At 39.6% G+C, this 13,391-nt stretch overlaps 1 protein-coding gene across 8 annotated transcripts in view; it reads left to right on the top strand.

Annotated features, from left to right (window-relative positions):
* The window catches only part of tbc1d5 (TBC1 domain family, member 5), a 222,593-nt gene that overhangs the window by 205,456 nt on the left and 3,746 nt on the right, over nucleotides 1-13,391 (top strand). For all 8 annotated transcript variants that reach the window (XM_042346852.1, XM_007897591.2, XM_042346856.1 and 5 more), the window contains 2 exons: nucleotides 5,525-5,624; nucleotides 9,610-9,689. In XM_042346852.1, the coding sequence (XP_042202786.1) occupies nucleotides 5,525-5,624; nucleotides 9,610-9,689 (180 nt within the window). The remainder of the gene's footprint in view (nucleotides 1-5,524; nucleotides 5,625-9,609; nucleotides 9,690-13,391) is intronic.

Genomic DNA, 13,391 nt, shown 5'->3' with positions numbered 1-13,391 from the left:
ATTATAATGCTGCAGGAGTGCTGTTTTGTCAGAGGTGCCGTCCTTCGGGTGAGACATTAAACTGAAGCCCTCTTTGCCTGTTCAGGTGAATATTAAAGATCCCATGGTACGTTTTGAAAAAAAGAAGGCGTTACTCTTGGATTCCTAGTCAATAAATAAAATTGGTCATTCAGATCATGGCTGCTTATGGGACATTGCTGTGTGCACATCGGCTGTGATCACCTACAAAAATACACACTTATACTAAACTTTACCAGATGGCCTCACTACCATTGAAATGTGTAACTTTGTTTACTGTAACAGGATTTATTATAATAGATCTAACTTATCAATTAAGGAAGTTAGCAAGCTACAACTAAATTAAACATGAATATGTATCTAAACGTTTCCTCACCAAGCTGATGTGTGAATAGCACTGTGAGTAACCTGTTGGATAGCCACGTCATTATGTTAGCATGTGAATAGTGGCAACAGCAATCTTATAAATTCCCATCTGTTTATAGCACATTAGCATGTAAATCCCATTATAAATAGAGCATATAAATATATTATCTTTTAGTTGCTCCTTTTGTAACCTGTGCCCACATTTGTAGTTTTTGCTCTTATTTGTTTCATATAAACAACTTGAATTTAAAATGATAGCACTCCTTTCATTTATTTGTTCCTGCGCAATCGGAATGTTCACTTTCTGCTGTCAAATATCATTCGGCCATGTTATGAAATACCACTAAACTAAGCTGTGCAGGGATGCCCATTTCAATTGCAGGATTGTATATTTTACAATTGCAACGTTTCTTGTAAATACATAGATTTATATTATTAACTACATCTTTGTACAAAATAACAACAACAAAATTCCAGAATTCTTCCTCATTTGTTCTTCTTCTTCCAAAAATAGCAAATGTTTCAGGGAAAACTGCACTACTCGTGTAAGCTCTCATTCCTGCCAACAGTAAATTCTAAGGTTGTTTTACAGGAATATAAGAAAATATAGATCACTCAGACCATTAAATCAGCATTTTCTACAGAAATCAATGTGTCCAATTGTTTTTTTCATTTTAGCCTGTATCTATATGTATGTATCTGTTGGTAAGTATAGAGGGGCAAAAATGTAAGCTACCCATTAGATAATCTAAATAGAGTTTAGAAGGAACTCCTTTACATGCAGGAGTTTCACTCTGTGAATCTCTATCTCATAACTCTTGAGCTCTAAGTTCTGGATTCAACCTTTTTTTGCTCTACATCTTAAACATTTCATAAAATCATAGAATTATACAGCACAGAAGGAGGCCATCCGGCCCATCTTGTCTGTGCCGGCTCTTTGAAAAGAGCTATCCAATTCAATCCCACTCCCCTGCTCTCTCCCCATGGCCCTGCAAACTTGTCTTCCTCAAATAATTATCTACTTCTCTCTTAAAAGTTGTTATTGAATCAGCTTCCACCACCCTTTCAGGCAATGCATTCCAAGTCCTAACAACTCGCTATGTGAAAAAAGTGCTCTTCATCTCCCCTCAGTTTCTTTTAACAACTATTTTAAGTTGATGCCCTCGGGTTACCGACCCACCCGCCAGTGGAAATAGTTTCTCCTTGTTCACCCCATCGAATTCCCTTATCATTTTGAAAACTTCTATTAAGTCTCCTCTTAACCTTCTCTGCTCCAAGCAGAATAATTCTAGCTTCTCTACCCTCTCCTGATAACTGAAGTGCCTCATTCCTGGTACCATCCTGATTTCTATGTCTTTTTGAGGATAGATTGGCCAAACCTGCAATTTTCAACTTAGTCAATTGAGATGCAATGTAAATATATTTACTGGAAACTTTCCAGTGAATTTATTTATTAGCAGTTAATGCCCTTAAAATTCATTAGTCCATGATTGTTATCTGTATTGCATAGTTAATTAGCCATGGAGGTTCCAGTTGAATTCCAGGTTGAGCTTTCATGATATCAATACCAGTCATTCATTGTTAGCGTCTGAATTCAAAAGTCTTGTATCCGATGCCATATCTTTCTTGTAAGAGACAGCCACAGCAGAATATCCATTGCCTTCCCACGTCACAGAACTAATTGTTCTGTTCTAGAGAGCTCATTTTGAAAACAATTTCCAAGGAAGAAAGTTGTTTATTACCGTATAATTGTTGTTTATTAGGAGTAATACACTTCATTCACATTTAAAACACTAAGAAGGAAATGGAGTACAAGATACCAATAGCTCTGTGTTTGGTTTAGCTGCAGACAGAAACTTAGCATTGTTTCCAAAGGCATCTTTCCAGCCTCTTGGTCATATTCTTGTAGATAAGAAAATTGATCCTTTTCGCAGCTCAAATAATCGCAAAGGGACTATATAAATAGCACGTGAAAGTTGCTATATAAATGCATTTTGTTGTTGTTGTTGAAATACATTTATACAACCTACATACAACTTACATATATATAGTGCCTTTCAACTGTTTGTGCCTCTGCTTGTTACTTAAATCACTTCCTGTTTTCTTCTACGATAAATTACTCACACTGTAACCTGAAATACCTCAGTAAGTAACAAAACATCGCTCCAAGCAATCACACTCAGTGAGGTGCAATCAGAAATAGTTTGCTGTCATTGTGTATAAAACCCTCATCAATTATGCACAGAAGCCCAAGTAATCAAACACAAAGTAACATTTAATTTTATAATGAGAGTTTTTCTCTGTATTTGGGCTCAGTTAGCTGTAGCTTTTCAACAACAACAACAACAACAAGATTCCATTTATAAAGTGCCTTTCACGTCAGGAGGACGTCCCAAGGCGCTGCACAGTTGGGTCATGACCCGAGCAGGGGGGAAATGGTCAGGGTGAGGGGAGGGAAGGGAGGGAGCGAGGAAGGGGGAAATGGTCAGGGTGAGGGGAGGGAAGGGAGGGAGCGAGGAGGGGGAAGAGAGTCGAGAGGGGAGCTGAAGGCACGGTCAAAGAGAAAGGTTTTGAGACCGGCCTTGAAGGAGGAGAGGGAGGAGGCGGCGAAGGCACTGGGGGATAGAGTTCCAGAGCCTCGGGGCTGAGAGGCTGAAGGCCCGACCACCAATGGTAGGGCGATTGGGGCGGGGGACGTGGAGCAGACCGGAGCCGGAGGAACGGAGGGTACGGGCAGGTAGGTAGGTCGGAGAGGTAGGGAGCAAGGCCGTGAATGGCCTTGTAGGTGAGGATGAGGATCTTGAAATCAATCCTCCAGGGAGCCCTGGTCACAGATGGTCAGGATGTCATTGGTGACCTTGACCAGGGCAGTTTCTGTGCTATGGGCAGCACGGAAACCTGACTGAAGGGGTTCGAAAAGTGAATGGGTGGAAAGGAAAGAGCGCAGTTGGGAGGCGACAACTCTTTCCAGGACCTTGGAGAGAAAGGGGAGGTTGGAGATGGGCCGGTAGCTTGATAGTTTCGGTGAGTTTTGTTACAGAGCATGCAATCTTCATCAGCTATACAAATTATAGAATACTGATATAGAAAAATATCGTAATTTGAATTCTTATCAGCAGTGAGGTGTGTATTATAGAAAGTAGAATTGTTCCTCATTCATTCAGTCTCCATACAAATTCAGAATCAGCCAATCTTCATGCAGAAAGTCACAAAATATTGCTCTAAGACATTCCAAAGACCCTATCTTTAAGGAGCAAGGAATGCCTAGAGAGAACATTCTATTCAAAATATTTCACCCAAATATAGAAGTACAGTAAACAATTTACATCTGTAGTTTCCCTGTTTGTTTTTGTTTTTTAGTACACTAAGTGTCTGATAAACAAAACCCATCGCCATCCTTTGTCTAGAATGTAAGGTGTACTGTGACTCCAGAGGGAGGGACATGTCCTGCTTATCTGCTTGTGGAAAGTATTGAGCTCAGGTTAGAAAGTGCTAAGGCTGGTGGACCCCAGATTGTTTGGCTGGATTATTGCTGACGTTTAACCATAAATACATAAGAGAAAAAGGAATATATGTGTATGGAAACCGCTAGGGAGGAGTGATTAGGAAGGTTGGAGGCTCTTGTGAAGTATAAACACCCCCCGGACCAGATGGGCTGTTTTGGGTGCTGTAAGTTGTGTGTATGCATGTAACTTTGTCTATTCTATTGTATATTTGTGATTGATCCATGTAAGATAGTATCATAAGCAAGTTGAATAATCTTACAAGTGTTCTCCAAACTATTTATGAATAGTGTAGAATTCAGCTAGTAATTCCCCCAATAATAATAATTCTTGCTTTTGATATAGCGCCTTATCATGTCTTCGAGATGTCTCAGTGTGCTTCAGAGAATATACTGTAAAGTGAATTGAATGTATATTTTGTGGGCGAAACACAGCAGCCAATTGAGCACAGCAGTGTCTCTCAAACAGTCATGGATTAAAGCGTTACCAATTTTTTTTTGAGGGAATTATTACCCCCAGAAAAGTGAGGGCTTTATGAGAGTTTTACCCGTAGTTATCATACCTGTTTCCTACTGTTAAGACAGTTTTACCGCTAACTAATTTTCCACGATGTCCGTCAGGTTTAATCATCTTTAAAAATCTCACAGATGGAATTATATTAAATGCCTTCTGACATTTTGTTCATTGGATCCATCCTATCCATTTAATGTGTTAGCAACAAAGGATTTTAGCAGATTAATGCGGGCTATTGTTTCTAAATCCATGCTGATACTGTGACCTCAGCTCTGTAAATGATCATTAATAGCATCATGTGTTGTGTTCTTAAGCATTATCCCTATGACAGCTGTTCGGCTAACTGGTCTACATATTCCACATCCACATTGTATTCTATGTTTATAATGGCATGATATTATAAATTATAAAATTATAAAACTCCCTGACCCCAGCTCAGGTTTGAAATGCTGTATACTGTCCAGCGCTTTGGGACGTCCTCCCAACGTGAAAGGCGCTATACAAATGTAATCTTGTGTTTGTTGAAAAGGTACCTTTTTCAGAAATATTGGTATGTATTCCCCGAATAAAGATCTGTCAGCTTCAATGTAAGCAAATAAAAGTTGCATTTATTAAAATTAACACATTCCAATTTACTCATGGCCTTAGCCTCAAGACGATTCGTCTTAAAATTTAAATTATTTTTGAATTTAATACCAGTACAATTTTAGAATTTTTTAAAATTCAGTTTTATTTTGGAAGCTGGTTTTAAATAATAATGTCCCAAAGCACTTCAAAGCATATACTGTTAGTGCAGCGACTGTGTGTTTTGTGAGCGAATGCAGTAGCCAATTTTTGCAAGGTGATGTCCCACAAAGAACCATGAAGTGAATTACCAATTGTCCACAGTTTCTGAAAAGAATTTATCTTTAGGCACTGTGATTGCAGGACTCTAAAATAGTGAAGGGAAATAAAATCAATGCGATGAAAACATTTGGCCCAAATCCATGTTCCTTACAATATTGCTGGATTTTTCCTTTTAAAACTCTAAAACAAAGCACGTAATATATAGTGTAGCTTATTGTGAAGTGCTAAGAGGTAAGACATGCTTCAGATTTGTAAGAGCTCCATTACTTTACTTTCAGGAGGAGGAACTGGAGGCACAGGTATCATTTCTCCAAGGGCAACTGAATGACCTGGAGGCCATGTGCAAATTCTGTGCTAAGATGATGAATGTGCACCTTGGTAAGTTCTAATGGTATTTGTTTTCACTAAGCAAATAATATTTTCATTATGTAGAAAACATTGGTGCTTGTATAAATTATAAATATTTATCTGTGTAGTTACTCATTTATCAGCGCCTGTAAATTTTGGTTCAGTGTTTTCCTCTCTAAGTAATTTAATTTACTTTGATCAGCTGTTACCCCAACTTTTGAAAACACTATAGCAGTTTTAGCCTTCATGCTTTATGACTTGATGCTGTGATTCATTTAATCTGATTGATACATCTTTGAGAGATGTGCTTTAGGGACGTCATAGCTTTAATTGTGCGCTAGCAGTTTTGTGTGTTTGGAAAGAAATAAGGTTTTCTGTGAAACAAAATACTTGCTTTTTTTTAAAGCTTAATTGTGTGAAATCACCTGTTAGGTGATCAATGCTCTACAGCTCACAGTTGTCTACCACCACATGCGTGTCTGGCTGATCCAGATAACAACCGAGTGTTGACCTAATCCTGTCAGTACCTAATTTAGAGCAACAACTTGCATTTATATAGTGCCCTTCACACACCCTTGAAGCACTTGACATATACATGTGGAGTACATTTACATGTGCTTTTCACTTAGCAGTAAGTGTGACTTACATTGTATCTTTATAGTCTATATGAAACATTCTGTCATGAAGGGTAGGCTGAATTGGGTATATGCCATAAACACTAAACCATTAAAGTAATTTTAATGTGATGTTACAAGCAACAATAGCATTAGTGCCTCAATAAAATCATAATTTTTCAAATATTTCGATGAAGGGTAGAGTCTCAAATAAATTTCCAGGGAAAGTAATACTTCAATAATAAATCAAGGACTTTCTAGATATTCTGGCACATAATGACACATCTTGGGGAGAAAGCAGTGGTTCAAGAGTTACTACCTCATTTGATATTGATTGCAGTAATTACCCCTTCAGATTATTTGTACACTTAAAGTGCAGGCATTGAGTTTCTGGACTATATCTTGACCATTCAGCATCGTGTAAGATGCCAATTAAATTTAAGAATAAGTAGAAATGTGCTCTATGTTAATACAGTAGAACACCATTGCTTCTACAGGTATTGCTAAATTAGTTGAGTTTAGATCCCCAAATGCTATACTCAGACTGTACATGCTCTGGGCAGACCTCACGTTGAATACTGCATACAGTTCCGGTCACCGTGACATAAGGGGAAGCCCTGAAGGTAGTGCAGAGGAGAGCAATGAGGATGATCCCCAGTGAATGTAGCTCATTCCTCTGTTGAAGTCACCACATTTGATATTTGATAGTGGATTGTTGCAGTACTTGTGGATGCACACTGGAACCAATGTTTCTGCTCATTGAACCCTGCATCACAAGCCATCAATTTTGTCACTGATGACATTTCAACTATCGTGTATCGCTTACTTAACACTGTTCTACATTCATATTTCAAATCAGTCATATTTCAATTACTAACATAGTTTTTATACATTAAAAGCGGAGTTACGTATAATCTTTATTCAAAATATTATGGAGGCACTACTTAAAGTACAAATGAGAATGCTTTGGTTGCAATATATTTTCTGTTTCTGGATCCACTGGCCCATCGCTGGAGTCTACAGTATGTCAGCGAACACAAGGATCACAGCCTCTTTTGTATTTACATTTGTGTTATTCTGGAGCAGTTTTTCCTTTTAATCTGAACACGCTATGATGATCCTTCTCTTACGGATCACAGATCTCATCCCTTGTTTTCACAGCTGTTTCAGCATGAGGCTGATCCTGATGCCTGAAATGATTTCTACGCTCCCTTTAATCCCTTTCTTCAACCATGGCTCATAGATTTTCCTTTTTACCCCTCTCCCCCCACCCCCCCCTCCCCCGGTGTGTTAGCCTGGCTGGGCTGATAGCACTCTTGCCTCTGAGTCAGTAGGTTGTGGGTTCAAGCCTCAAGTCGGGATCTGGAACCCAAATAGTCTATGCTGACGCTCCAAAGCAGTGCGAGAGGCCGTTCTTTTCAGATGAGCCTTTAAACTGAGGTCCCATCTACCTTTACAGATGGACGTTAAAGATCCCATGGCCCTATTCAAAAAGAGAAGAGAGTTTCTCCCTGTGTCCTGGCCAACAATTGTCCAAATAAAATAAAATAAAATTGGGCATTCACTCAAGTGGCTATCTGTGCAAATTGGCTGCTGCGTTCGCCTACAGAATACACAGTCACACTATATACATACAGTATATATTTACAGTATATCCTGTGGAGGGTTTTGAGACGTCTCAACAATATGATAAGGTGCTATATCAAATGCTAGGATTATTATTCTCTCCTTCCTTAAATCCCGTCCCCGATTGCTTAATTTTTTTACTTCGACTCTGATCTCTCTTCTCCCTGATTTTCTTTTTCTTGATGTTTTTTTGTATCTCCCTGATTTCCTCACCCAATTTCACCTCATCCTTGCAGAACACCCACCTTACAATCAAAGCATCAAGTTTTTTATTTTAAACGAGTTTAGTGCCCAGGCCTCAAATACTTTTCCTAATAACCTGTTCCAGGCATTAATTACACTCTGGGTAAATAAATACATACTAATGTCTGTCTTGAAATTGCCTCTTGTCGTGCTAAACCTGTGTGTTTAGGGCTAACTAAATGCTACTCACAAAGAATCTGAGTCAGGAAATATTAGTACTGGAGAGTATTATTGTGTCCATAGTGATTACGAACCTCTTTAAATATCCCTAAACTGTACACCATTCCGTGATCAAGAGGGTCAACCAGTAACCTTTTAACCTCCTTTGCTGATGTGACTTTATAACTGACCACTACAAAAGCAGTGACGGAATCGGCTTTCTGATTTCCTTGCCATTATGCATGGCCTCTGCTCAGTCACAATTTTCATGGTTGAGCCCAGGGTTCAATAGAAATGCAGGTTAAAGATAACATAGGTGGTTCAGAATCATCCGGCATTCCTTGCCTCCTACTTCTGACTCTGGCTGATAAATTACAAATGAAAATGTATTTTATTTTCTTGTCTGCTTTTGACACAGAATCAGCCCCTAAGTTGACTTACGAGTTCTGTCACATTCAGCACCAAAGAGAATTGGCACAGCCAAGGTTTGCTTAAAAGATAAATACAATAGCTCAGACAGTGTGGAGAACCTATTGTGAGCATTCGATTTGCCGAACACCTCCGTTCTGTCCGCAAGCACAACCCTGAGATTCCAGTTTTTTGCCATTTCAACTCTCCCTCCCACTCGCGCTCTGACCTCTCCATCCACGGTCTCCTACGCTGTTCCAATGAACCACAGCGCAAGCTCAAGGAACAGCACCTCATTTATCTGCAAGGGACCTTACAGCCCTCTGGCCTCAATATGATTTCAACAATTTCAGACTATAACAGCTCACCTTCCCCCTCTCCCTCTTCTGTGACCATTATCACATCATCTGGTTCCCAGACACACTTTTTCTCTCTCTGGTCTGTCTGTTTTGTTACAATTCTCCTCCTTTGTTTTTCATTATTGACACCTCTTTAACCCATCATCCCCTGTCCTGTATCCCATTTTCTCCTTTGTCTTCCTTGCTCTGCCTCCCACCTCTCTGTCAGTCCTTAAAAGCCTCTCCCTCCCAATATGCCCCAGTTCTGAGGAAGGGTCATGGACCCAAAAAGTTGACTCACTTTCCTTTCTCCATAGATGCTGCTTGACCTGCTGAGTGTTCCCAGCGACTTCTGTTCTTGTTTTATAAAACTAGTTTGCCTATCGCAAGTTTATGTTTTAAAGAGCTGTTTAAACCTATCAGTAATGAAGAATCAGTTTAGCTCTTAGCTCTGGAGAATAACTTTCTGGAAATTAGATTTTCACCAGTAAAATTGCTTATTAACAAAAAGGTTGTTGCTTATAATCTAGGTACAAGAGGATTTATCTGCCTTTGAATTGAAACATAGCAAGTAATGTTTTAGTCAAAGTAACCTGTTTTGAAGTAAAATTTATTTTTGCGTTGCAGGCAAAATACAAGATGTAATTCTAAAAGAAAACCTTCAAAAAGAAGATGAAATCTTGGTATCACTGGCTGGACTTAAACAGGTAGATATAATAACATATTCCTTTTTTATTACTTGAATAAAATGACTTGATATTCCTCCTCCCAAACATACCTATGATTAATATCACCTGTCCACTTCAGCTCAGGAGCCAACCGATGATATATTCTTTCTGATTCATTGAATCTTCACATAAAATAGCAATTGCTGTCAACCATGGAGGCAAGAGGGAGATTTGCCTACATAAAATGCTTGCTATTGTGAAGCCTTTTTTCTTAGGTGATGTACAGGTTAATGACTTGGTAACATGCTGTGTGCTCTTTCCCATTTTTACCATTTTTATGTTCAGCATTATTTATTGCTTGTTTTAGGTTTGTTCCCTGCGTATTCCCTGTTGTGTAAAAGCCTTGTTCCGAACAGCTTTACAACAACAATTTGCATTTAAATAGCGCCCTTCACATGGGGTAGCGTCCCGGAGTGCTTCACAGTAGCAGAATCTGACAACGAGTCAAGGGAGGGGGGAGATGACTGTAAGCACGATCAAAAAGGAAAGTCTTTAGGCGCGATTCGAAGATGGGGAGGGAGGGGGCAAGGCGGAGGGATTGAGGGTGAGAGTCCCAGAGTTTTGGGGCGTAATGGCTGAAGGCACGGCCACCGATGGTGAAATGGAGGGTACGAGGGATAAATAGGAGGCTAGAGTCAGCCAAGTGGAGGCAGCGGGAGGTGGAGTGGATAGATAAGCAGGTTGGATAGATAGGGAGGTGCAAGGGAATGGAGTGATTTGCAAACGAGTGAAAGAATCTTGAAGTTCAGCGATTGGGAGCCAGAGGAGCCTGGAAAGGACTGGTGTGATGGGGGTACGGAGTTTTGTGTGGGTGAGTATCCGGGCGGTGGACTTTTTAATTTGATTTTGTGTGTGGTGGAGCTGGAGAGACCAGCGATGTCTGATCAGTCCTCAGAAGAATTGGAAGTGAAGAATTTTGGAACATTTTAAATTATTTCTCAATTTGGACGTCAGTTTTTTTGCAATTCGTAAAAAGAAGTAAACCAGATTCTAAAATTGAATTTAAGACTGAAATTTAAGACAGATTCTAAGACTGAATTTAAAAACGTTCCACAATCCATATGTTTTAAATGTTTAGGTCTACCTAAGGTCTTACAACTAAGACTGGGTAAAATTTCAGGTCTCTGATGCTTATGCACATTTTGCAATAATACAGTGAGCGACATTGCACAGAATGTGCTGATAATTGCACCCATTTCACAGTAATTTATTACACCAGTAGCACATTGGCACTCATTAGAATGATGGCTGTCAGCATTAATCACTTGAGATGCAGCAGTTTACAGAATGTTTAGAAGGAAGCATACTGGAGTCCAGTGCAAGGTGTTCTTGGCTTTTAGTTGAGAAAGTCCTACTAAACATGGCCAAAGCTTCTTACGCCAGTTAAAATGTTAATATATTTAGAGTGTACATTTTACGGAAGAAAATCCAGTTAGTTTTGTAGCTTATGGTAGCCTTTTGCTGTCGTAAGGATATGATTCGTATTCTCTCATGTAAAAAATTAGTTACATAAGAGAAATAGTTACATAATTTATCATTTAGATTTTTTTACACACACAGGCAATAGATAGCCTTACCAAAATGTCTGTTGAAAGTGAATTCTTAGCAGAAAAGGGAAATCGTCAGATACATAAGTAAGTGAAGCGTTATAATAAAGGATGCAGGCACTAGAGAAGATAGATACAGTGGGGGAGTTAGGACCAGCACAGGCACAGTGGGTCGTAAAGCATCCTTCTGTGCTGTAAACCCTTTCTGCCAGGCAGTGCGTATTTAAATGATTCTTGCGCGGAGAGGTGCTCAATCAAAACACTGAAATCATTTGTTTCAAAAGAGATTTGCCTTTCGTTGCTATTATGTGGTGTCGGCTCACTGCTGCGACAACAGCAATACTATGATTGGCTGTAATAGTATCATAGAGTCTTAGCAAGCTCAGAATATTCCTTTTGAATTTCAATTTGTATTTCCTCCATGGGCATCCTCTCCCTGTTGCCTGGGCAATGGTCACGTTTAGTTTCAAATCAAATTAATTTCCTTACAACAACAAATAGAAGCAATATCACAGTGACTGACTCGCACCCACTCCAGCAGCATTGAACGGAGGTCTCATATGTCCACATTATGACAGCAGTCAGAGGATCTCCCAACCAGCTCAGGCTCATTCTCGTGGCCTTTAGTGGCACAAATTTCCTGTCCTTCATCTTGACAGCAAAACCTTAATTGTTTGTGGGGAAATACGTAGAGAAAAATAAGTATCTCACCACAACAATAAACACCATTTTCCTCGTGCACTTTTTCCATCCCATTATTTTGAGTCGGAAACTTTGAGCCAGATGCTCTGTCTTCAAATTCTTTTTTGTAATTCAATGGTGGTTCTGAATGGAACCACATCTTTCAGCAGTGTGGTTCCACAATACATTTGAGCGCAAACCTGTAGTTCCATATAGTGAAATTCTTGGATGCCAAGAATAGAAGGTGGCATAGGTTTGAATCAAGGAAAGACTTTAAGAGAAAATCTTGATTTCACAACTGCTGATGGGAGCTGGAATTGTATTTCGTCATTTATGAGCCATAGGCTCTTATTATTTTTGTGCTGCACTCATTTACAGAGATATGTTTCAAATGAAATACAAGATTACTATTCTCTGCATTATTGTGTACTTTGTTATTGACCTGAACTAAGCTGCAATCATCTTTAGGGATGCTCAGACTGCTGAATGTGTATAAGTGTCACTTCCAATTAAGTTTCATAGAGATTAGATCTGTAGGAGTGTCCTCCAGCGGCTTCTACCTTGTTCTAGCATGCAGCACTAATAAGCTGTGCGACTAGCCACAGTGTGAGTGATTAACCCTGCCTTCACTATTCTGTTGATATCAAGCTAAAGATGCTGCCATTTCCAATACATTGACTGTACATTCACAGCATACGTTATGCTAAGTTTATTGCATTAAGTCCTGCTTTTTGCAGATAAGGGGTGGGGAAGAAGGTCCAAAGAGTACTTTGCGCCCAAGGTCCCCCATTCAACTAGCTTCCACAAGGCCTGCCATTCAGGCCTTCTTCCCTCTCTATCTTGTAAACATTGGCATCCAGACAGTACTATGATTTGCAAATTTAGGTGGTTCTAAATTGGCTGCTCAACCTTCTTCCCCACCCCTCAAAGTTCAGCCTCATTGAAGTGAATGGAGTTGTTCCAAGAAATGTGGGTCGTTGCTATACGGTATGTCAATGAAAGCTAAAGGGAAAAGAATCCCAGAATGGCAGGAAAAATGGTAACATCTCTGTTCTACATACATGTGCAGGTGCGTTGCCAGCATTTTCTTACTCTGGATAATAACTATGGGAGCCACAAGTCCTTCACAAAGGTGTGTGCACCTGTGAATGTTTTTGAACCCACATTGCACCCACAATCCAGCGGCAGCAGTCATTGTCATCAAGTCAAAGTTGACAGATAGACTTTTGTCGGTCATCTTGCACAATGCCTCTTATCTTCCAGTCATGGATCAGGTTTGCATTAAGCTCCATCTACTTAATCCAGATCCCTATTTAAGGGCTTTACCAAAGAGCTCAACTCTCAACAATGCCAACTTACATCCAGGATGCACATTGGCAGTCATAGGCTGGACGTATTTAAAATCTGTTAGCACTACAGGCCAGACGGTAAACATGTACAGTCAGTCACCTCC

The sequence above is a fragment of the Callorhinchus milii genome, unplaced genomic scaffold, assembly GCF_018977255.1.
Source record: "Callorhinchus milii isolate IMCB2004 unplaced genomic scaffold, IMCB_Cmil_1.0 Scaffold2, whole genome shotgun sequence".
NCBI lineage: Eukaryota > Metazoa > Chordata > Chondrichthyes > Chimaeriformes > Callorhinchidae > Callorhinchus > Callorhinchus milii.
The sequence above is the reverse complement of the archived record's forward strand: the minus strand, read 5'-3'. Positions and strand labels throughout refer to the sequence as shown.